General features: G+C 59.3%; 1 protein-coding gene across 5 annotated transcripts in view; it reads right to left on the minus strand.

The window, feature by feature from the left end:
• Nucleotides 1-360: 360 nt before the first annotated feature.
• The window catches only part of NOS1AP (nitric oxide synthase 1 adaptor protein), a 48,261-nt gene continuing 23,698 nt past the window's right edge, over nt 361-24,923 (minus strand). Inside the window, exons 3-12 of one of the 5 annotated variants that reach the window (XM_075422370.1) lie at nt 16,217-16,309; nt 15,766-15,824; nt 15,023-15,131; nt 14,674-14,815; nt 13,329-13,492; nt 12,634-12,801; nt 8,853-9,018; nt 8,123-8,272; nt 2,026-2,260; nt 361-1,939 (exon numbers count right to left, since the gene is read on the minus strand). In XM_075422370.1, the coding sequence (XP_075278485.1) occupies nt 1,447-1,939; nt 2,026-2,260; nt 8,123-8,272; nt 8,853-9,018; nt 12,634-12,801; nt 13,329-13,492; nt 14,674-14,815; nt 15,023-15,131; nt 15,766-15,824; nt 16,217-16,309 (1,779 nt within the window). In that variant the 3' untranslated portion in view covers nt 361-1,446. Of the gene's footprint in view, nt 1,940-2,025; nt 2,261-4,613; nt 8,273-8,852; nt 9,019-12,633; nt 12,802-13,328; nt 13,493-14,673; nt 14,816-15,022; nt 15,132-15,765; nt 15,840-16,216; nt 16,310-24,923 lie in introns of those variants that run through there. The other 4 variants (XM_075422369.1, XM_075422368.1, XM_075422372.1 and 1 more) reach the window with 4 other exon arrangements.

A 24,923-nucleotide genomic window follows, 5' to 3' on the forward strand; every position in this document is an offset into this window, starting at 1 on the left:
GCAGGGCCCTGTCCCCTCCACCTAGGCACCGACCGGGGGTCCCGTCCCCTCAGTGCCAAGCACAGCCGTGCAGCCATGTCACCCCCTTGGCCCAGGCACCGCCAACCCCCCCAGCGTCCCCCAGCTCCCCGGTGCTGTGCCGCTGGGCCTGGCTGCCGGGATCCGGGTGCCCTTTGCAGGCGTTGGGCACGTTTTGGGGACACCCCCCGTAACCCCACGGCTCGAACGCGGCAGACCCCGCCTTCCCGTGCGATCACCCCGCAAGCCCGGCGCCGGAGAGCGCCTTTCCCGGTCCCCCTCAGCTCCGCGGGGCTGCCGCCTCGCTCCTCAGCCCCGCAGCCCTCGGCCTCATAAATAACAAAAAGAAATTTATTGTGCGATCTGCATCTTCTGTCCCAAACTACAGGCGCACCCCAGACAACATAAATAGAGGGACCGGACCAGCAGTGGGGTTCCCTTGTGATTGGCAGGGTTGGAAGATGCTGGCTCCTCCACGAGGGGCTACGGGCCAGCGTGGCTTTGGGTGGCGCAAGGCGATCCTCCAGCCCAGCTACCCCACACGGCCCAGGACGAGCGGCGAGCAGCGGTCCCCCATCCACGAGCCCCTAGCCCAAATATGGCGTTCGGAGCTTTCCTCCTCAAAAGCACCTTTGGGATGAGGACGCACATTCAAGCTCCAGGCAGAAAGGGCCGTCTCGCAGCTCCTTCCTTGCACCGGCCCAGGGGTCCGCAGCATGGCTAACCTCTCCTGTAACTCACGGGGAAACAATCACAGAGCGGTGCCAGAGGACCGCGCGGCTCCTCGTGTCCCAGGCTCGCCAAGACGTCACCATCCCAGCAAGTAAAGGAGAGCAAGTCTGCGGCTGGGGCTCTGCTACGAAGGACTGGGGGGGTGGCTGGCACCTGGAGCAGGCCTTGAGGACGCCTGCCATGCCAGCTCCCTGCCTGGAGGACGCAGGCACGCCGGGACGGGCTCTCCAGCAAGCACACGACGGAAGCTGGGACACACTCCGGGCCAGGGCAGCCAGCCCAGATGCGGGGAACCGCAGGGGACACCGGTGGGACTCTCGCCCCGGCACAGCTGACGGGGCCGGGGGCAGGCTGGCCTTTCTGCACCCGTGTGCAAGGACCCAGGCTGCTGAGCGAGCCCACGCTCGGACCCCAGCTCAAAGTGGCCGCTGGCTGCGGATGGGATGGTGGCACCTTGGCAGGACGGGAGCTTTGAGATGACGGGTGAACGGGCCCGGGATGCGGCTGCAGAAGCTGTGGCAGGATAGCCTGTGCCCCTCCTGGGAATGTGGGGAGAAGTGGGGTGTCACGGCTCCCCACACCCCACCCTGGGGCTCTCCCCTCTCCAAAACAATGACCCCCAAAATGGCAAGTGGCAGCGAGAGACGTGTTTGGGAGAGCCAGCCCCCACGGCGCCCTGTCGCTGCTGCCCTGCCGCTACTCGAAGGACAGCAGGTCGGGATGGGGCCCCTCCACCTCCCGGCCAGGGGTGCAGGGCTCTGGCCGCCCTGTGCTCCCCGGCGGGTCATGCTCCAGCCCCGGTCTCCGGGAGGGCTTCTCCATGCAGGGTGAGGTCTCGGTGGCCCTCTCGCCCGCTCGCCACTGGCTCTCCAGGCTGCCCTTATGGATGAGGTCGGGCACGGGGAGCACACTGGTGGGCTGGTCCCCACTGGACTCTGGGCTGCCCATCACGCTGGGGACCCCAGGGCATTCTGCAGGGAACGGGTCCCTCATCCCCGGCCGCTCCTCTGCAGGGTCAGGGTGGGCTGTGGGCAGTTCAGGGGGCTCCTCCACGCTGCTCCTTGGGCTGGTCCCCGCCGGCTGCGGCGCGATGAGCATGTCCTGCGGGGTCTTCAGGGCGCGCAGCGTCCGCTTCTTGGTGACAGGTGGTGGGGGGTCCAGCCGGGGGAAGGTGTCCAGCCCCACAGCCCTGCAAGCACAGAGAAGTCACACACAGCCCCACGCTGAGCCCTTCCAACGGCCCTGCCGCGGGGTGCATGCCACGGGGACACTCACCTGTCCTCGCTGGCCGGCTGTCCCGTGCCCAGCACGGCCCCAGCACTGGGGTTCACCTCCATCACGCCCAGGCTGGGGGGGCCGGCCGGCTCCTTGCGGCGCAGGAGATCGTTCACCTTGGCGCCCACGGCCTTGCCCAGGTTGCGGAGGTGCTGGCTGCCGGCGGGGCGGACGTGCTGCGGCCACGGTGCGGGGGCCGTGCCGGCGCTGGCGTTCTCAAACATGCTCTGGTCCACTGGAGGGGGAAAGGGAACAGAGATGGGGCGTCAGCCGGGCTGGAGGGGGCACCCCGGCAGGGACGGCGCTTCCCAGAGCTGCCCGCCATCGCCCAAGCCAGCAGCATGGGAGCACAATCTGGGGGACAGGGAGGCTGCAGGCAGCCTGGCCATGCCAGGGCTGCGCAGGGCAGCGCATGCAGTGGGGACAGCACGGGGTGAGACAGGGTAGCAGTGAGCCCAGGGCTCCACGCTGGCACTGCCAAAACACCGAGAGCATCTCTTACCTGACACCGAGCAGCTTGGGAAGCAGGTTGGGGAAAGAAAGAGAGAGAGAGAGGATTTACCAAGGGAATGGCAAGGGGACAGCGGTCCTGTCCCTTCCACGCCTCTGGGTGAGATACCCTGCCGACGCCACGCCCAGACCTGTCATGTTGCCCATGGAGATGGAACTCACGTGGGTTCTCTGGGGGCACCCACAGCCTGGGCTCTGCGCCACCCACCCCACTGCGCCTCCCTCTCCAGCCCAGGCTGGCCGTCCCCTTGGGCTGGCCAAGCTCCCCGGGGACCCTGAGCACCCTCCCCAGGAGCATCCTGCTGGGCACCGTGCACATGTGTGATGTCAGCTGATGACGACGTGGGTACCATGGCGCAGGAGCCACACACCAGCTACGCCAGGGTGACGGAGAGCATTGTCCTGCCCACCATTCCCACCGAGGCCATGTCCCACGGCACCAGGACAAGAAGCCCGGAGGCCCTGTGCTCCTGGGGCCCTGCAAGCCTGCCTGGTGAGCTCGATGCCCGCCAGCTGTGACCAGCTGGGGCGGGTCCCCCTCGCACACGCCCAGCACTGTGGGCAGACAGGCCGCGGAGGGGTCTGGCTGGGCATGTCCTCCTTCGTGGGTGGGAACGGGGACCGGGGTAGCTCTGTGGCAGCGGGTGCTTTCTGGGGACCCGGGGGGGTTCTGCAGTCACCCCCCACCTCTGAGCTACATCGGTTTCTCCATCGTGTCTTCCCAGCCGGACTCCTCGGAGCTGCGGGTGCTGCGCCTGGCTGTGCCAGCTCGGCCCCATCGTTGCTGCCCCAGTACCAGTGCAGCTCGCCGTGGGACGGCTCCAGCGAGCTGCCGGGTGAGCCTCGGCGCCCGCCAGCATCCCGTGCCCATCTCTACCCCTGCATCCCGTGGGTGCCCTCCGTGCTGGGGGGATGCGCTGGGACAGAGCCAGCCAGCTCTGCACCCCATGGAGACAGAGGGGAAGGGTCCCCAGCACTGCTCCCCACCTCCTGGGGGGCCGGGCTTTTACAGGGACCCCCGACTCACTGCTGGCCCTTTCCTCTGCAGCCTGCAGCCCCGCAGCCTCACCCAGCAGCGAGCTGCCTGCCAGCACCATCTACCGCCCCTGGTTCTCGCCCTACAGCTACTTCACGTGCACCAAAGGAGCCGACCAGCAGCACCTGGGCAGCCTCTTCTCCAACCAGGCCACCAGCACCCAGGAGCATGGGGAGCCCGACGACCTCTCGGAGATTGTCTGCTCCTCCTCCAGCTCCTCAGACAAGCCCCAGCCCCCCAAGAGGGATGGGCTGGCCAGCAGCAGAGCCAGCATCACGGTCCAGGACATCCTCGCCGCTTCCCGGTGGCAGCCAGTGCCCCAGCATGGCTACAAGTGCGTGTCGTGCTGCCGTGTCTTCCCCACGCTGTGGTCGATCAAGAGCCACATCCAGCACAGCGCCCAGGAGGGCTACAGCTGCAAGGTGCACTACCGCAGGCTCAAGGCCCTGTGGGAGAGGGAGCGCAAGGGGCAGGAGGCTGCAGCCCCCCGGTTGCTCGTGTTGCCCCGCCAGCTGGGCAGCGCCGCAGGAGAGAGAGCACGGCTCCATCGCTCCTGCCAGCAGCAGAATAAATTGTTGTAGGAGTGGCCGGCCCCGTCTGCCTGCTGCTCTTGCCTACACAATGCTTCCGCCGTTTTCGAAAGGCTCTTGCTGATTTTTTCCTTCCCTAGCAGCCAACAATCTGCCGAGCCTCTGCAAGTGCTGCTCAGCACCTCTGCACCTCGGTGGGGAGCTCTGCAGACGCCGGGAACCCCCCAGCACCCTCGAGCTGTTGGGTCAGCCCTGAGATGAGCCTGTGCTGTGCAGAGGCTGCAGGGGAAGGCTGAAGCCCCTCCACCCCACCAACATTCAGGGCACCTCGCTCTCACGGGCGGCCCGTGGCCAGCACTGCAAGCAAGGGTCCCGCAGGGGACGATGCTTAGGTTGGAGGGGGTCTGTGCAAAGGCAAGGGATGCCACCGCTGGTGCTGGCTCCCAGCAGGGAGGGGGAGAGGAGCACAGAAAGAGAGAGAGTCAGTGAGAAGGAAGAGACAACAGAAAGCCTTGAGAAATAGAAAGATTTATTTAGCAAAAGCCAGTCGACTAATGACAACACCCAAGGGTTAAGTGCACTTACATTGACAGATTGGTTTCCCAGATAGAGTCAACAGTTAGTAACGCGACAGTTGTAGGAAAAGAAAGGACAAAAAATATAGCTATAAAACCCCAGCCAAGGTCCATAACAAAAGTGCGAGGCTAGAGAGGTGTCTCGGAGGCAGCGCCGAGCTGGGAGGAGGACCACTCACACCCGCACACCCGCCGTGCGGCAGGACGCTGGCAGGGTCCCACTCTCCCCCCCCGGGCAGCGTGGCGGGCAGCAGCCCCAGCCCACAGCTGCTCCCAACAGCTCCTCGCAGCAGGGACGGGCAGGAGCGGTGGCTTGGGGACACGGCTCGGCCCTGCCTGCCTTCTGAGGCAGCGCAGCCTGGAAGAGACCTCCAGCCTGCTGCCGCTCCTCCCAGGCTCTCCCTGCGCCTGGCCGAGGTCCTGCCACCCCCTCTCCTGCATGACCCATCTGCTGACACGGAAATCCCTCTCCGAGCTCACCCACGCATCCCTACCCCGCCTGGCTGTGCCCTGTGTGTGCTGCCATCCCCACCTCTCCCTCCTGCCAGGACCAACCTCCAACCGCTGGAAGGTGGCAGTGGGACATTGGGGTCCCGAGCAGAGGCGCTGGCACACAGCAGCATGGGACAGGGTATACAGAGGTATCGGTGGCCAGAGGACAGGAGTGCTTGGGATACCCTGCAACGGGCACCTGCTCCCGTTTGTGGCCAGTCTGGGAGCTCCCCTGGACACCAGACCACACTGCTGGGGACACCGCAACGTGGCCTTCCTCCCCACTAGGACTCTACATCCCCCCATGGCATCCAGCCTGCTCCTGTGGCAGAGGGTACAGCTCATACCGACCCCGGGGTCTCACCCACACCTCAGTCCTCAGCAGCCCTCAGTCCCAAGCAGACCAGGGCAGCAAGAAGCAACGGACCTTCCTCAGCATCCGGGCTAAGCCCTGTGGAAGAGCAAGAGCTCCTGTCTGTGAGGTGCTCAGCTAGGGGTTAGTTGCAGGCAGATCTAGCGCAGACAGAGCTGGCGAAGGCCAGAGCAGCAGAGAAGCGACAAAGCGAAGCAGAAGCAAGATGGAAGTGGATGGGGAGGAAGACAACTGTGCCAATCCTCACCCCACTGAGTGTTTCCACAAAGAGCAGGGGGGACATCAGGCCTCTGGTTCGTACCCCTTCAGCTGTGGCCTCATAGAGGCTGCAGCAACAAGCAGCTGACAAATGTGCTTGCAGAAAAGAAACAAGCTCTGGATCCCTTGGAGGCCCCCACAGACCCCTCTCAGCCATGGGCGTCTTGGAGTCTGGTGGTGGATCCCAAGATCTTGGATTCACTTTTCAGGAAGGTGCAAACCAGAGATGTGAAGGACCACCCCTGCAGACACCAGCAGTTTGCTCCCCTTCGAGGGCTGGCAGGCGTGCCCCTGCCAGCACACGGCCGATGCCGGCACTGCACCCCCAGCCCCGGTCCGGGGCCAAACGACTGCTTGGAAATGGCAGGGTTTGCCTACAAAGCAAAGCGGGGAGGAGGGTGTGGTGGCAGCGGGTGCAGGGAAGTGCTTGACTTCAGAGCACCAGAACCTGGCAGCCATGCCAAGGAGCCCAGGACAACGAGAGGAAGGACAGTCCATGTCCTCGTGCTGCGTGCCCTGGCTCCCTGCCCCACGCCGAGCCGTGCCTTCTGTGCCACAAACACCATCACCCTGCCAGGAGCTGCCTGCGCCCAGCCACCCTGTGCAACCTCACCTCACCCGTCAGCTCCTCCCCAGGCTCAGCCCCACTGTCCCTCACCGCCTCACCTCTCACCCGCGCACCCACGCTGACTGTGCACCGTCACCAACCCTAACCACCCTGCTAGCACAGCCCTGGCCTCCTCTCCCACCCTCTCCACCATGCAGAGAGCCAGACCCCTGCCAGCGGCTCTGTCCCTGCTCACCTGGCTCCTCGCTCCCTCTTAGAATCATAGAACCGTTAAGGTTGGAAAAGACCTCCAAGATCATCAAGTCCAACTGTCAACCCAACACCACCATGCCTGCTAAACCATGTCCTGAAGTGCCACACCTACACCTCCAGGGATGGTGACTCCACCACCTCCCTGGGCAGCCTGTTCCAGTGCCTGACCACTCTTTCACAAAGAAATTTTTCCCAATATCCAAACTAAACCTCCCCTGATGCAAACTTGAGGCCATTGCCTCTCGTCCTATCGCTAGTTACTTGGGAGAAGAGACCAACACCCACCTTGCCACAACCTCCTTCCAGGTAGTTGTAGAGGGCAATAAGGTCTCACCTCAGCCTCCTCTTCTCCACACTGAACAGCCCCAGCTCCCTCAGCCACTCCTCATCAGACTTGTTCTCTACACCCTTCATCACCTTCGTTGCCCTTCTCTGGACACGCTCCAGCACCTCAGTGTCCTTCTCGTAGTGAGGGGCCCAAAACCAAACACAGTACTCAAGGTGTGGCCTCACCAGTGCTGAGTACAGGGGCACGATCCCCTCCCTACTCCTGCTGGCCACACCATTCCTGATATAAGCCAGGATGCCGTTGGCCTTCTTGGCCACCTGGGCACACTGCTGGCTCATGTTCAGCCGGCTGTCGACCAACAGCCCAAGCTCCTTGTCCATCAGGCAGCTCTCCATCCACTCCTCCCCAAGCCTGTAGCGTTGCATGGGGTTGTTGCGACCCAAGCGCAGGACCCAGCACTTGGCCTTGTTGAAACTCATACAACGGACCACGGCCCATCAATCCGGCCTGTCCAGATAATCTCATGTCCCTGCCCACTGCCCCGTGCCTGCTCCCTCATTCCCCCAGCAAAAAACCTCATCTGCTTTCCTCTCCCCCCTGCAGCAGCACCATCAGCAGTGGCTAATCCAGCAGCATCTGGAGGGAGTCCTCTTCTTCTGCCTGATCTTGAAATGCAGCTCGCAGGGGGACAGGGACCAGGGGGTAGCACAAGCAGCTGTCAGCTCGCCGTTTGCTGCGAAGTGGGGACGCTCCAGCTCAGCACACAAGCCCATGCAACGCTGGAGCACAGCACGCCCGGCACACCCCCTCGGCATGGCTCCGTCCCTGCCGCCACACACCCTGCCCTCTGCCCCCGCTCCCTCCAGGCTGTCCTGCCCCTGCCAGGACCGGGGGGCTACGGTCAGGGACCACCCCAGCTCTGTATGGTCCCGGCTGCTCTGCACCACCTCCTGCCGACCCCTACACAGCGATCTCGTCCTCCAGGCTGTCGCCCAGGTCCTGCCTGGGCTGCACATGGAGCAGGCGCGGTGGTTCCTCCTGGGACCAGGAGTCGCGCTCCTCGCTCTCGTCTGTGTTGGACTCGTACTCGGAGGCGATGCCCGACTCACGGAATTTGATGAGCTCCAGGCTGCCCAGCGTCGGCTCTGGGGCGGGTGGCCCTGAGCCCGGCAGAAAGTGGTAGCACTCCAGCTTCACCAGAGAGTCGTTCCTACCTATGGGGCTGCCCAGGGCGCTGGGGAAGCCCGAGCCGGGGCCCAGCGGCGGCGGGTGGGTGTCCTCAGGCTGCGGGGTGGTCGGGTCGCAGAGGACGGGGAGGACATTGGAGCGGAAGGTGATCTCCAGCAGACTGTCCTGGGAGCCTGCTGCAAGAGAAGGGCACGGCTGAGGGGCAGGCAGTGCCACCCCGGCTTGCCTGGGCGTCCCCTGGCCACCACGGCTGGCTGCAGACTGGCCAGAGGAGGACGGTCTGGGGCCATTCGGTGCCAGCCTCCCCGCCACCACCATTTTGAGGGGCTCACTTAGTGCCTCTGGTGCCAGGAGCTGCTGCTGGCCAGCAAAGTGCCAGTTTCGCAGGATAAAACGTTATCTGTCTCCCACCCCAGCTCCTCTGTGGAGCTGATGGCCATGTCCGCTGGAGAGGAAGGTCAAGGATGGGCTCTTCAGCAGGTAAGGAGCTGGCCTAGAGCATGCAGCCGCTGGGAAAGCAGACATACAGCTGATGGACGTCTGTGACTACCCGTCCATACAGCCCTCCCCACGCCCCTTCCCACGCTGCACCCAAGCACCCTTCCACACCTGCACAAGCCAGGCCAGAAGGGCACTACTGTTCCCCTCACGCAAAACCACTGGCAATGCACAAAAACCCCATGAGAAACACCCATTCACACGTCTTCCACGGACCCGGCTAGCTGTGAGGGGAGAGGAAGGGGCAGGAGCGCTTACTGGTGGTGTTCCCCGTCAGCTTCAGCTCCAGCTCCTGCACCTGTTTGACCAGGAGCGAGATGTGCTGCAGCAAGTCCTTGTTCTGGAGCAGGAGCTGGTGCACGCGAGCCTGGGCCTCCAGCCGTGCTGCCGCCTCCGCGGCGAGCTGGTCCTTCAGCAAGTGGACCTGTGTGACAGGAGAGGGTGGGTGAGCGTGTGGGAGACACTGCTCGAGGGCTGAAGGCTTCGATTCCGGCTGTCGCTGCTCCTCTACCAGGGCTCACCAGCACCCCACCAAATGATCTGATGGAGAAGCCATTCCCTGCGGATACCCACAGATGCGATGGGGAGAGTGGGGGCAGGCGGCAGGGTCACACCAGCGCACGCCCACCAAATCGTGGTCCCCTGGTCTCTCCGATGGAAAAGCCCGAGGCAAGGGGAGGCAGCGCTGGTGGAACTGGCAGTCACGCACGCGTGCCACGACCGCACGAGGAAAGGGCAGACCAGGAAGCCAGACAGATGCGGAAGAGAATCACAGAATCATTAAGGCTGGAAAACACCTCTCAGATCATCAAGTCCAACTGCAGACCATCAAGTCCAACCACAGAAGAAACACTCGACCTGTTGTCCCAAAAATGGGATAGTTTACCCAGTGTGCAATACCCTAAATATTTCTGCCCAGTATCACACCAGCTGGAAGGTGCTGTGGGTGCACGAGGGCGCAGCCGTGTGCCGTCCCTGGCCGAGCTGTCTGTCCGGGCAGGTTTCCCAAGATGAGGAGCTACTGGAGAGAGTCCAGAGGACGGCTACAAAGATGATTAGATGGTTAGGGGACGGGGGCATCTCTCCTATGAGGAAAGGCTGAGGGAGCTGGGCTTGTTTAGCCTGAAGAAGAGAAGGCTGAGAGGGGACCTTAGAAATGCCTACAAATATCTTAAGGGTGGGTGTCAGGAGGACGGGGCCAGACTCTTTTCAGTGGTGTCCAGCAACAGGACAAGGGGCAATGGGCACAAACTGAAGCAGAGGAAGTTCCGTCTGAACATGAGGAAGAACTTCTTCCCTCTGAGGGTGACGGAGCCCTGGAACAGGCTGCCCAGGGACGTTGTGGAGTCTCCTTCTCTGGAGATATTCAAGACCCGCCTGGACAAGGTCCTGTGCAGCCTGCTCTGGGTGACCCTGCTTCGGCAGGGGGGTTGGACTGGGTGATCCACAGAAGTCCCTTCCAACCCTGAACATTCTGTGATTCTGTGCTTTGGACAAGGCAGGGCTCTGCCAGCGGTGACTGTCACTAGCAGGGGCTGGAGCACCAGAGCTGCCTCGGCGCTGCAGATTGCTCCGGCTGCGACAGGCACAACATGCCTGGAGCAACAGAGATGGCAGAGTGCTGCTGGGACATGGTGGCACTGGGGACACGAGCTGGCTGCTCATTCTGGCCCTGGGAAGCAATGCCTGGACATTAGCCGGCGGGAGTCCACAGGCAAGAAGTCCACTGATTTCGACACAACTACCCATACTCAAGCACCTACACCACCAGCACCGCACCCCAGGGAGGGTGGGATGCTGCTGGGCGAGATCCCGCAGAGGGGCAGTGGGGGCAGCTCTCTGCTCTGAGCTCGGGCAAGGAGAGCCCCAGGAGGGTACTCCGGGCAAGGGGACAGCAGTGCAGAGCCAGCCGGGAGCCACACCGGCTCAGCATCCCCCTCCTGCCACCCACCCACGGCTCCTCTCCCCTCAAGGACTGAGCCAGCCAGGCTCGCGGGGAGCCAGGAAAGCACGGATTTAATGCAAAAAAAACAAGAACCCAAAAACAAACAAACAACCCACTGAAAAACCGAAACACCAACAAAAAAGGCAGTTTTACCGTGGCCTAGAAAGTGACCTTAGGAAAGGTGGGGAGCAGGAGGCAGCACCGGATCTGCTGGCAGGCGGGCGCTGCCTGCTCCGTCCCGTGCTGCCTGACCGCAGCCAGCAAGGCGGCAGGGCAGTGCCCTTGGTGGGGCAGAGCCACAGCACAGCGGTCTGGGGGGTGGCAGGAGGCCAGGCGAGGGGCTGGGGCTTGCTTCGCCATGGCTGCGAGAAGCCAGAGAGCCAGAGTCACCTCCTCCTCCTGCCAGCGGTGGGACAGCGGGGCACAGCAGCGCGGTGGGATGAGGAGTCTCTGCCAAACGCTGGTGGGTGAAGCAGGGGCCCTGAGCCGAGCTAGCAGAGGTGGAATCACAGTTAAACACTGAGCAGGTGCCAAAGCTCAGTGCTGGCAGCGTCAGCCTGGAAGCCATCCTTCCTCGATAGTTGCCTCCATCGCAGGCGCCTGCAGCAGGGCCCAGGTGATGCTCAGGTGATGCCGGGAGAAGATGCGAGCAGAGCCCAAAGGTCACATCTTGCAGAGGGGCAGCGGCTCGTGCCACCATCGCCCTGGGGACAAGACCCAGGAAGGACTCCTGGCTTTAATTCAAGAGATGGAACTTTCACAGGTACCTGGAAATGCCTTGCAAAAGCAAGTCTCTTGTCAACAAGGGAACTAAATGGAATTTCATCCTCAGCCAAGTAATTAAAGCCTGAGATAATTACAGGATGGTCCCGTAGCTATAAACCAAGCACAGATCCTGGCCAACACAGTGGATCTCCCGGCTTTGTTAGTAAAGAACTAAGCCTGTGCCCGTCACCACGTGTTCAGAGACAAACTGACTCGGTGCTTTTTGAGAGAAGACAACACGTGCCATTGACAGAGGTGTTGACGTAATGTATTCAGTCATCTGCAAGGCATTGGACATGATGGGGCCCAACTTGCTCATTAACAAAGCACAACGACACAAAATCACCACGGTGCAAGCTGAAGGGATTAGAGCGCAGCTAAGTGACTGGGACAAGAACCACCTTGGGGTGGGCAGAGGTCCAGGGCAGGGCATCAGCCCTTGGAGACAGGGGGATGAGGCCACCGGCTGCCATCCCAGGAGCCAGCCAAGAAATGCCATTAAGCTATCTCAGGTATTTTTTTTTATCTGGACGTAGGAAGAAAAAGAAATTGCCGCTGCAAGGCTCTGCAGGTGCACAAAGACTGGGAACTACTGCAGATGAGCAGTCCCAACCACAGAGGGACCCGGCTTCGCCTGTCAAGCTCTGCCTGTAGCTATGCTGTACTTAGGCGGACATTAAGGACCCCCTGAGGATGCAGGTCCCTCTTCCAGAGGGGGAAGCAACTTCCTGAGCCTGTGACCCCAGAAGGCACCCAGGCTCTCGGGGCAGCAGCATGGCCAGAAGGACCGATACAGAATTTCTGGTGCATGAAGAGGAAAACCATGGGAAAGCAGAGAAGGGCTGCTGGAGCTGATCGCTCAGGCCAGGAAGAAAGTTGAGCAATTGCAGAGAGCTCTGGGAAGGCTCAGGGAACAAGTAAGCGTAAGGTAATGAGTTGGATAAAGTGGCCAGAGCTGCTTAAATGAGAAATACCTGCACGGAGAACGAGTCAGCAGGGGGCTAACGCTGAGGCCAGGCATCTGCAAGACCACGGAGGCCAAGGGACCAAGAAAGCTGGAGGCGTGCAGACCCAATGCTAATCCATCCGGGCTTAATGGAGCCATGGCTGGGAGCAAGGGCACAGTGAGCCATGCCAGGAAAGTGTGACAGAGCAGGCGGTGCCACGGAAGATCGAGGACACCGCCCGGCCCGCTCCCATGCCCTGGTGTCAGGGTCCACCCCGGATCAGGTCGGGTCCCCACCCACGCTGGGGATGCTCCGGCACAGAGGGGCTCAGTAGCGCATCCCAGACCCACCACTGCCCCCGGGAAAGAGCGGAGGGGAGAACCTGTGCCACGGCCACTTGCGTCTGCTGCTGCTGCTGCTGCAGGAGCTGCTGGAGAAGTTGCATTTGGTGGTGGGCAGAGAGAGGTGTTCCCAGGTCAGGCAGCTGGGCAGACGAGGGCAGCAGCATCTTGGGCGATGCTGTCAGGATATCTTCAGGGTGGAGGCAGCCCTGCAAAACACCGGCGTCGAAAGTGGGATCCCATGCCCCTCGTCACGGAGAGTCGCCAAGCACACACGGGCTGAGGCACAGAGCAACCCCCAAAAACACTAAGGAAAGAAGCTGCGGCATTCAAAGCAAATGTACACTTTGCTGGGGGTGCCAAAAAACTTCACGCACAGCATTACTTCAGTTTTGACAAAAGCCCAAATACTTCTGTAGAAAACTCCCAAAAGGCTGATGCTTCCTATGGGAATTTCCACTGTATCAAAAGTCTCTTTTTTTTTTTTTTGATGTGTGGAAAAAAATCCCTATCTGCTCTTCCCCAGACACTTTCCGTGCGGCTGCACATAGCTGAGCCCCAGCATGGTGCTCTCCGGGAGCGCCCCGGGCCCCAAGCCAAAGGGCAGCCCCGCGGCAGCAGATGGCTTTGATCGGGAGCCGGGGAATGCTGCACAATCCCTCCTGATCCCTGGGCTGCCGGGACGCACATCGCGGCCGCGCTGTGACCCGGGAGCGGAGGGCAGGGACCCACGCACCTTGGCACCGGCGTAGGCACTCGCCTCCTTGCCCACGGCGTCGAGGTCGGTCACGCCACGGCTGAAGTCGAGGATGTCAGCCCCGGGCAGCGGCAGCTCCACGGCGTCGATGTCCGTCTCCTCCGCCGCGGCGGCCGCCCTCTCTGCGCCAGCGAGGCGGCAGGCTGCGGGAGCCACGTCAGAGCAGAGCACAGCCCGCTTGGAGCGGGAGCTCGCCAGGATGCACCCACGGTACGGCGAGTGATGCTCACCGGTCCCCCCACCCTCCAGCTCCAGGGGGGGAGCAGGTATGGAGCCGCATGCTGCCGGCCGGGACAGGGCTTGCGGCCAGAAAGACACCCAGCCCCAGCACGCCAAACCTGGGGCACAGCGGCCAAAACCCCTGATGTGGGAGAAACGGGCCATCGAGTGCAGAAGACACAGAGAAAACTAAAGAAAAGTAAACAAGAGATTACAGGGAAAAAAAACCCGGATGCTCAGAAATCCCCAGGGAACTGTATATTGTGGCTGGGACATCGCGTGGTGGAAAAACAAACAATGACGGGTCCAGGACAGCCCCGTGACAAGGTTATCATGACAGTGCTGGCTGCAGAGGCAGGCAGAAGACTGCGGCACAGCCCAGGCTGCTCCTGATGGGATGGGAGGACCTGGCACCCCGCACGGGGCGGCAGGGCAGGCAGCCCACACGCGGACAGGCGCTGGAGGTGTCTGACCGACCTCTGGCAGAGCATCTGTCTCCCTGCCAGTGCAGCCGCTGGCACCAAGGGGCACAGCAGCTCCCCGGGGTGATGGGGTGGACCAGCAGCTCCTGGCCAGAAACACCCCCGGACCCAGGGACCTGAGAAGGGAGAGGGGGTCCGCAGGCTGCCCGCAGCCCTGGGAGCTCGATGCAAGATCCCAAGCGCAGCTTCACGCAGGCAGGGAATTGCAGAGGTGGCCACGGACCATCAGCTGGGTTGGTGGCAGAGAGCTGGACCCAGCCCTGCGAGCGCCTTGGGACGCGGGGAAGGTCCGTGCTCTTCTGTGGAAGCAGTGAGGAGATGTTTGCTGCGTGTGCAGCCGAGCACGGAGAGTATTTAGGCGCCCAGCAGAGTCCCAGGCGCTGCTAATGGGCTCCCAGCAAGGGGGATGTCTGCGAGGATGACGGCTAACACCTAGCGAAGGCTCCTTGCTGGGCAAGATCCCAGCTTGAGCCTGAGGCGCCACAGGCCAGATTGCTGTGCAAATCCGTTCCCCGCAGGTGTCAGCCGGCAAGGAGCGGCTTGGGAAGATGGTGGCTCTGCAGACCTTGTCTGCCCGGCTGCAGGGCCCCCGCACTGGCCCTGCCTCCACCCTCGCAGAGTACCTGGGATGTCCAGGTCGTCCCCGTTCCTCTCGCTGTCTCCGTCCTCCTGCCCGTCCGCGTTCTGCTGGGTGTGCTGCAGGCTCAGCTTGTGGCAGACCTCGAACGCCTGCCCCACAGTCCGGACGATGCGCATGGCTTGGCTCTGCAGTGGGCAAGGAGATGAGACACGTAACCTCAGCTGCCCCTGCCTCGTGCCCTCCCCAGCCCGGCACCCGGCACAGCTCTCGGGGGTCTCTGTGAGCTGCCGCAGCGATGAGCACGGCCGCAGGCACCAGAGCTCAGATGGCTGCGGTGCTCGGGGCTGCTCGCCGAGACCTCCGAAGCGGGATGAGCACCCCAGCGCCTTTACCTTCTTCTTGGATTTGAAGACGTTGCACCTGAAGACATTACTAGACCCATCCCTGGCAATGTAGCTGAAGATCTTCAGGTCCTGGGAGTCATGAGACACGTAGAATATCCTTCAACGACAGAAGGGAAGGGAGGACATCAATGCACATATTACCCACGTGCCCAGGAGACTGCCAAGGCCACAGCCAGCGCTTCCCAGGGCACAGGGTGCTGGCAGATGCCCAGCCTCTGCGGCACATCCCTGCTGAAGCCCATCACAAATGTTTTTGGCAGTGGTTCTGCCTCGGCTGGGAAAATTCACCTGCTGACTCAGCAGCAGCAAGCATTTTGCGAAGGCAGCAAGGGGCTTTCTCTGCTCAGCCCCCAGGGACCGAGCCGGCAGCCCAGGAGCCCTCCAGGGACCAAGGAGAGCAAAGCTCACTCCTCTGCCTTGCCAGTTCGGAGAGCCGGCCTCCTCGCCCGGGCACCTGCCCCAGCCAGCATGCCACCCCCTCCCCGGCACAGCTTTGGCCCTTCCTCACTCCCTTTCGGCTTTCCCAGGACACAGATGCCCCACGCTCATAGCTTTTGCCAGCGAGATGGAGGAAAAGAGCTGGGGACTCCCGGAGAGCACAGCAAGCGCAGGGAGCTGCCTCCATGGGGACGGTGCTGGCTCTCCGTGGTCGGTCCCCGGCACGGTGCCACGTGGGGTAAGCGGCATGGCAGAGCCATGCAAGCCTCCGTCCCTTCAGCGGGCAGGCTTACCTGTAGATGGGATCGTGCATGATGAGCATTTTGTTCTCGTCCCATGCCCATTCTTTTTTCTGCAATGAAAGAAGCTGAAAATGAGTACGTCAGACGCTGCCCTTGAGATCAGGAACCGGGCAGAGACAGTCCAGGGACAGCCCCAGGAATTGCTTGTCACAGTTCTGCTGCTGCTCCCCTGTAACCCTTTGCTGAGAGCCAGACCCTTTTGGGGCTGGCGTTGTCCCACACCACCTCCCACGGGGCCCCCAAGACCCTTCTACACCCGCGTCAGGACCAGCTCTGCCATCCTGCGGGAACACGGCTCATGCATGGCTGGCAGCAGCCCATCCCTCACTCTCCCAGCCCACCAGAGCTTCCCAGAAATTCCAGGACCCTGCAGGTCCCTGCACCACATGGTGAAGGCTTCCGCTGCTGATGCACCGCTGCCGCAGGGACCAGGGCTGCCTACCTTCTTCTTCTTCTTCAGAATGACCTTCACGCCATCCACCGACACGATGAGACTCACTTTCTTCTTCTTGATGTTCTTGGCTTTAAACTCATACTGCGGGGGCCAGAAGAAAACACCCGAATTAGCTTTGCTGTGCCCAAAAAGCCCCAGTGAGGGCTGCAGAGGCTCCAATGGGAAGGGGCGAGAGGGGCGAGGAAAGATCTCCCCAACCCCACGTGCCTCCCCAGACACAAGCAGCTGCCCACACCAGCCTGCGCATCCACGCCAGGACAGGACAGGGGGTCCTTTTTGCCCCGCAGTGTCCCCGTGCCCAGCATCGCAGCAGCACACCCCGAAGAGATACGGCCCCCGAGGTGGGGATATCGCTTTGCTCAGCCCAGGATGCTGCTGGGAATGTCAACTTGTGTTTCAAAGGCACCCGCTCTGCCCCTCCGAAGGGCTGTACCTCCCCGGAGAGGGACCGCCACCTCCCCGGCCCTGCCAGCCCCCAGGGCTCCACAGCCCGGCCAGGTTTGCCCCACTGGCTGTGGCCATTGCTGAGCTCCAGTAAGAGAAACCTCATTTTTAGGGGCTTGGTATAAAACTGAACACACTTGCTGAGCGCTCTGTGAACCTCTCCAGGGGAGACGGGATAATGCAATTAGCCACTTTGATTAGAAGTCACTGGACAGGAAAAACTTCAACAGGAACTTCCAAAGCTCAGTGACTGAACACAAAGCTCCAGCCCAGCCCCAGGGAGAGAACGAGATTCCCAAAATCCAGCCACTTTTGCATTTGGAGTCTTGCAAGCGGGGAGAGGGCCGGCAGGGGAACAGGCTCGAGGAGCCATCCAGGCTGAGCAGCCTCCTGCTATGGGACTTCTGGGGCGTCCCATAACTGGTCCACCATGGGCGCACCCACACCGGGTGCCCGGCGTGCTGGTCCCACAAGCAGGGTGCTGTGCACAGCCGTGGGGACGGACACTCCGCGCCTGCCCAGCGGCAGAAAAGCCCCGCACCCTGCACCTCGCCTGCCCGAGGAAGAGGAATTTAATTAATGCTCTCATTATTTCCCCAGTCTCTCTGCAGAGGGAGCACAGGGCAGGCGCCCCGACGCAGAGCTCTGCCTCCACTCCACACCAAGCCTCCGAGTGACATTTCCAGCGCCGCGTGATCTATTAACTTTGGCAGCCAGAGCCAGCAGGCAGGAAAAGCTGCCGGCCCTGACCTGCGATCAGATGATAAAAGACCTGAAAACACAATTCCTCAAAGCCATTTTAAAGTCACCGATGGGGACAGGAGATACAGACGACTCCAAAAACAGCACGGGGGACGCAGCTCTGCCCTCCCTAGAGCACAGACCAGACAAGCTGTGCAAGCCCACCCGCTCCGGGGCTGAAGCCATCGTGATGGGCTGCAGAAAGCAGAGCTCAGGCTCCCACCGTGGCTACAGCCAGCCTCAAAATCCCCAGCACATACCCATACGCTGCTTGCAGGGCTTAGTCCTCGTGGAAAAGGGTCTCACCAGAGTCCCTCACCAAAGAGCCCACCGGGGTGGGTTTCCATGTCCCACCTCTCACCATCCCCCTCCACGTCATTACAAGCAGAGGTGAAACTGCATCCAAGAGGCTCCTGTCTGTGCCTTGCTCAGACACCAGACCGGTGCCGAGATACCAGCAGTGCTTCTGGTACCTAACGCTAAAGAAATGTCTTGATTTAGCCCTGGAAAGGTGAGCTCCAGCCTGGCTACCTTGGAGTAATTAACCCAACACCTTCTGAAGCTCTGCACATGATTTTTCCAGAAGCCACGGGCTGAGCTGGATGCTCTCTGCAGCACCCAGAGCAATTGTATGACACCTTGTGGAGCTGCAGTCTGATTTATTGGTCCTAACAATCATTGATAATAAACACCAAGCTGCATTTCTGAGCTGCTGGAGCCGTGGGGTTTCTATTCTGGGCCATCCCAAATGCTAATTAATGTGGGCTTGGAAAAGACAGCAACCCTGAAAAATATCTCAGGGTCAGAGAGACTATTTTTGCCTGTTTTTTGGGTGAGTAACAGCCCCAGGACAGCAACACAGACAGGCCAGGGCTTTTCAGTAAAGGTGCTCCCCAGCCCTGGCATACATTTTGGGGACAGTATCAATGCAGAGCTCCTCGGAGAGGCTTCTGCAAGCCCTGGCTGCAGGCAAGGGATTCTGCCCGGGCTCATCCCGAGCCTGGCAGAGGGGAGTGCCATGGGGAAAGCTTTTTTGCCTCTGCCACGCTGAAGCCAAAGTCCCCTCGTGCTGACGGCTCAGGGCAAAACTCCAGCAAGAACCGATGGGAGCAAAGAGGTCAAAATCTCATGAGGGCTAAGTGGCCAGATTTGTTAAGCCCTTGCATAAATCCAGGCCTTTATCCTGACACAGAGGCAAGAACCAAGCTCCTCTGCAAGTCCGAGCCAGGCACACAGACAGCTATTGCACCTCCTGCCCCAAGCAGAGCTCGTTAGCGCAGCCACTCTGACGAGCGCAGACACTCTTTGGGATGCGTTTCCCATGCAACGAAGCGCGGCTCTAACCAATAAAATCCTACTGAACTCATGCCCACTGGGGCTTTAATGAAACCCTAACTGTAATTTAATAACATTTAAAGAGGGATTCAATAACACGGCCATTCAGCCGAGCCGCCTCTCGCATGCCTGCGCCCCGTGGGGCAGGCGCGCTGCATCCCACAGGCCAGGAGATGCACTGCTGATTTTGGGGGGGCTTTCAAATTCGAGTTTGGGTAAACAGGTGCTAGACAGGAGGAAAAGGACCCAGGAGAGACCAGACTAAAAAAGTCCGCTGAGCCCGGCGGGGCCATCAGCATTATTCGTGTGCCGCTTGCCCCCTGCTCACAGCCACCGCGTGCAATTGGCTCTGCCTTGTTCTCAAGGCTAATTCAGCAAACCAGCGGGATTCCACCCAAAGCAGCAGCTCTGGCTACAGTCAACAGCAGCTTTAGGTTTGTGCAGTTCCTCTAAGCAAGCTTTGAGTCGCAGAGACTGTAAGGGACGAACTCAAAGCCGGACATGGCAGAACCTGAGCTCAGACATCCCCGCTCATGGTGCAGCCATTCAAACCAGTAGCAGCGGCCACCAGCCCTGCTCAGTGCGCTCGCTCCAGCCCGGCTGTGCCGGGACGCTGCTCGCTGGCTACAGCAGGAGAAGGGCACATCTCACCACCAGCCCCCGTGTGCCCCAGCAACCCCCTGCAGCTCCCGGGAATGGCTGCCGGCAGCCTGAGGCACCAGGAGAGGCACCAGCCCGGGCACAGTATCCAGCACCACGGCTCGGGGCTGGGCTGGGTGCCCTGCCTGCACCCTGGCGGGGTAGCTGGCCCAACGCTGCTTCTTTGGACCTCTCCCAAGCAACGGCCAGCCCCTTCCATCAGCAGACTACAGACACTAGCATGGGCTTTTTGTTACTGAAGACTGCTGGTCATCTCAGCTGGTCTCACAGACGTGCTGCGTGTCGACAGTACCTGCCCTTGCTGACACCTGCCCTGCAAGCCCACTTACTAACGGGGCCATGGGAAACCTCTCTGCGTACGAGCGATCCTCCCTGGCTTGGAGCGATTCTCAACCTCAGCTGCATCAGCCCAGGGCACGGACATCTGCCAGGTCTGCCCCTACTCATTAACACCCCTCCCTCTGCTGCGAAACGGACAGAGAAAGCTTAAGAGGGATGCAAAGCATTAGCGTTTTAGCTTTTCCTGTTGCTGAGAGGAGAGCAGAGGTGACGGCAGGGTTGGAAATGCCATCAAAGGGACTCTGAGACCGTCTGCACAACCACAGCAACTGCTGCTGCATCCAAAACCAGCAGGCACTGGCTGACCCACAGGAGAAGAAAACTCGCACGCTTCCAGGGACGTTGGACCAAGGCCATACAACCCTTGCAGAGAATACACCCTGCACACCCAAAGGTGTGCTAAAAATCACACCATCGCTGCTAACGAGCGTCTCACCGAGCCACCACAAAATCACATGCGAGGCAAAGCTAAAGTGGGGCTTCTCAAAGCCACCAGCACAGGACCCGCTCTGCTGCCGGGAGGGGACGGGGATGCCCAGGAGAAGCTTTGCTCCGCGTTGCAACAGGGGCAACAGGAGTGCCTCTGGAATCGGATGCAGGGAGCTGGGTGACAGCAATCCACCCTGTGCTCTCCGGACACGGCGCTCCCATCTTAGGATATCGATCCTGACTATTTCAGGAGAAAATCCACATTTCCCTCCCTTGAGGGAGCCAGGACGATAAGCTCAGCTACTGACGGCTCCAGCTTGGAGACATGAATCCCAGCCTTATGTTTAATAAAGAAATGATATAGAAATAATTATCTGGCTTGGGATCAAGTAAGGAAAGCAATTTCTGCTACTTCTCCATGATTCCCTTTGGTTTCACACCACGCAGCATTTCACCGTGTTACTTTAACTAAATGGTGTAATGGTCAGCAGAGCTTTCTTGGCCTTCAACCCAGGCAGTCTGTCCATCTTGGGCACGATTCTGGATCTTTTAAATATCTGCAATGATACTACAAGTTTGGGTTATATTAATTCTTGGATCTAGCAATGTGGCAATCCCAGAAGATAGATAAGAAATAATTTCAGGGAAAGGCACAGAAAATGGAAAGGGCAACAGAGAAACCCGTCTGTTCCTGGACTTGCACAGCTCCACAGTTGGTGAAGCTCTAAGCACTCTACTAAAATTATTAAGCAAAGATTGAAAGCGGACATTTGAGATATGGCAAAGCTAAAAAAAGAAATTATTCAAGAAAAAAAGTAAAGGTGGTCTTACTAATGAAAAAGAAGTATTAGCTCACTTGTAAACTTCAACCAGCTAATAAAGATTACCCCTTAATTTTAGACTGCCCATGAAAAACTATGTTCATCTTCTCAATTAGAAAAGAAACATCTGTTTCGACAGAGCATGAGAGCTGTACCATTGACCTCAGGTTAGTGGGAGTCTATTTTCAACATCTGTCTGTTATGCGGAGTTCACTATTTAAATAACTTTAGGTGGAAAATAATGCCAGCTGGTGCATGCATCGTTGCGCAACACATTCCTACTGGCAGAGTATTAAAGTTGCCCTTTCTCAAGAACAGAGTAACATATGCTGCTTAATAGAGAGCGCACGTAACCTTGTCAGCTTAGAGTAAAATTATGTATGAAGCTGAGTGTGGTGGGTATGTGTGAAAAGCGTGGAAAACTCAGCACCCGTAGAAACATGTTAGCCACCCCTGTGGCACTGCTTCCACACAGTAAAAGTGTAAGAAAACTTGTAACCACGCACTGCGTGCCAGGTTAGGCAGAGTCGACACTCAAGAGGAGTTGGTATCTTTCTAGATTCATCACCCCCTCGCATTCACAAGCATCTGAAAAAGGTTAACCTGAATAAAAATGCCCCCATTTCACTCCAGCCCATCTAAACCGCAGTGGGTAGAGATTTAAGTCTGCCCACTAGCACTCTCCATCAGAAAGGGAAGGTACTGGGAATGCTGTACGGTCAGATTGTGCTAGCAGAATACAAATAAATGGGAGATTTTCTAATGGAAGTGCACCTAAATGCATTGAGCTGCCCCTGTCCCCTTCCATGAAATAGGAAAAAAAGGTTGTACTGGGGAAAGAGCAGTGGTCCGAGTATTCAGTTAATAAGAAAAAGCAATCTCCACAAAACTGCTTGCTACTCTGCTGGCACGGGGGGGTTGGGGAGGGGCAAGAAGAAATCTGTGCTAGGTAAAAAGGCATAGAAGGGGATGTAATTTTGCTGGAAAACTGTATTTCTTTGTGTTTACACAGAAAGGACATGCAGCTCTGCGCAAAGCCGGATCGCACAGAGCCGCCCTCGCCAAACACGCAGGGCTGGCTGCAAGGACGCTACGACGTGAGCAGCCCAGCTCTGCCTGCGACGATGCCCCGTCGGCTCTCCCCCGGCTCCGGCAGCCCACCCCATCACGGGAACCATGCCGCGAGCGCAGTGCCGGGCAGGGGGCTGGGAGCCCACCGCCCTCGGTGGCATGGCAGCTCCTGACGTACCTCCAGAGTTAGGCTTTAACCCAAGGTCAGCTCAGGCTAATGAAAGCAGGGAGCCGTGCCAAGCTGGTGAAGGCTTTCCCAGCTCTTTGCGGGGGGAGGAGCGGTAATGTTCTCTTGATGAAGAATTAACTTCTTGCAAAATGACAGCTGAGCTGGAGTTCAATCGGCACAGGCTCCAGAGCTCCAAGAATTAATGAGGGGGGGGGAAACCACATACCTTGTAATTTCTGCTGCTGAAAATACAGGGGATGAAAGTAAATCTCAGAAATGCACAGGAGATCAGGCGTAACCCGCAGGAGGGAAGCCTGAGAAACCTTGCTGGGATCCTAATAGCAGTAATTGGGAGGAACGGCAAACAACAGCACCATGCAGGCGACGAGGATTTGGCTTCACCGAACGTCACGAGGAAATCACAGCAACACCGGTGCCTTTGGACGACTCACAGCCGCCGCGGGCTGTGCAGGAAAGGGAACTGGAGAAGGACACAGCTCTTCCCTGGCTTCCCAGAGGAGTTTCAGCAGGGACTGCTGACCATCCAGGAGAAGCCTAACTATTTCAGCTAAACAAGAGAACATGACCAGTACCTCTAAATACATCAGCAGAAAGAAAAGAACACTGGAGAGGAGAAGGAAACGATGTAAAACACAGCTTTGGCTCAGCATCAAACATGCCCCCTGGCCAGGAGGAGTCTCAGTGCCTGTCCCTACCCACGCCAGGCACAGGGGTCTGGGACCAGCAGGGTGGTGTCCAGCAGACCGCTGGGCAGGGGCTTCCACGCAGCAGGGAACGGAGGCAGTGACTGTCCCGAGAGCCCGGCTGTCAGATGGGCAGGGCAGCAGAGAGCCGGGGGTCCTGCCGGTGGGGTACCCAGGTGTGGAGCATCCCTCCCTCCCACTGCCCCCAAAGCAGCAAGGCACCTGCCAGCCTGCCCGGGCCGGCGCCTCCCTCGGGCATCGCCCCAGCTCTACCGAGGCAGCAGCAGATGTCGGGGGATAAAGCGGCTGGAAAGCAGGATACCTCCCAGCAGGGTGGCCAGCTTCATCCATGAGGCGTTTCTGAACAAGGCTTCACAATATCTGACAATCCACTGGCTCTAGGCTGTGCTTTAAGCCCAGAGGGGACTCCAGCTTGCTGGAGGGGAGCACGCTGGAATACCTGCTTAGCCTGCTAACCTGATCAGCAATAAATAGACTAAGTCCCATTTTTAGAAGCCACCCTACCGAAGTGCTGTGCTGCTGTCCTGTCTGCTGAGGACTCCCTTTTGCCACGGCACGCAAACCCGTTGGGGCTGCAGTGAGCACACACTATCACCCCGATTCCCGCACACCGCTGTAAGGTATGTGCCCAGCCGCGGGCATGCCCACGCACTGCGCATTGGCACGGTGCTCGAGCATGGGGTGTGCAGAACCTCCCTGCTCCCTCCCAGGGCTGGCAGACAGAGACAAGGACAGCGGGGAAATTCAGGGATCCCCGTGGGGTGGCCATTTCACTTGTACTCCGCTCTCCCACTGCCATGGGACAAAACCAGCCTGCAGCGCTCGTGCCCGCAGAGGGGACGGCTTCAATCACAGAGGTGTCTGAAGGCAGGACCAAGGTTCCCACCAGCTCCCTGGCAAACCGCTGGCACCGGCCAGGTGAACACACTGGACACACCACTGCCATCCTGCCAGCTCGCGTTTGAGCTGCTCCTCAGGCTTCAGTTTCCCACCTCATCCTGTCTACACCCTGGTGCTGGTGGCTTTGCCAGCAGCTAGACTTTAACCAAAGGGCACTGTAATTTGGAAGGGTGGGAGGAGTAACGAAGTATTGGATGCTCGTGCTTGGGCTTAACGATGCTTTTTAAAACTCTTCCACAGTTCCTCCGAGTTCGCATTTGCACATATGGGAAAATGTGGCTCTGTGGTGCATGCGTTCGTCTGAAATAAGATACGATTTTGGTTCGTACTGACAAGGTCAGTGCCTATTTTCCCATCCAGCTTCGGGTTTAATTTTGGTAACCGTCTGTGACGGTCTGAGTACTGATGGGTATAAAAGGGAATCAGTCTAAAAATACCCATGTTGTGAGAGCAGTGGAGCAGAGTTAAGGTTGCTGCTTTGAAACAATCCCTGGATCACAGCATACCCATTTATCACACTAAATATGTTTTCCAATAATATTGAATATCTCACAACAAATTCCTCTGCTTGGTTTGCTGTTTCCTACCAGACACCAGACAGCTGCCTCCATCCACCTCCTCTGACCTCCTCTCGCTACCTCCACGTTTCACGAGTCAAGCTGCCAAACTGGGACGCACACACAAGATATCTTCAGTCTAAGCAGTTCCATAGGAATCTCAGAGAAATCAGGAGCAGTAAAAATTAAATCAGTATCAATCATAGGGTTCAATGGATAAAGATCCTCTTGGTAACAGCTTATTCGCACCCCCTCTTTTGCAGATTCCCATTTACAAGAAGATTTACCTCCCTGGCAAGAAATCATTAGGGGATGCACACTTTCCCGTCCCAGAAGTATTTGGTTTTGGGTTATGTTTTTTGTAAAGCCTGAAGATGGGAGATTTAAAGGAGACATATCAGCACATCCCACCGTCCCAAGGCCGCTCGCCCTGCTGCCCACGGCTGCTCTGTGTGTGCGGGGAGACGGGATGCTGTGGCAGGGCGCACAGGAGGGATGCAGCCG

This window comes from Opisthocomus hoazin, chromosome 6 (assembly GCF_030867145.1).
Source record: "Opisthocomus hoazin isolate bOpiHoa1 chromosome 6, bOpiHoa1.hap1, whole genome shotgun sequence".
Classification (NCBI taxonomy): Eukaryota; Metazoa; Chordata; class Aves; order Opisthocomiformes; family Opisthocomidae; genus Opisthocomus; species Opisthocomus hoazin.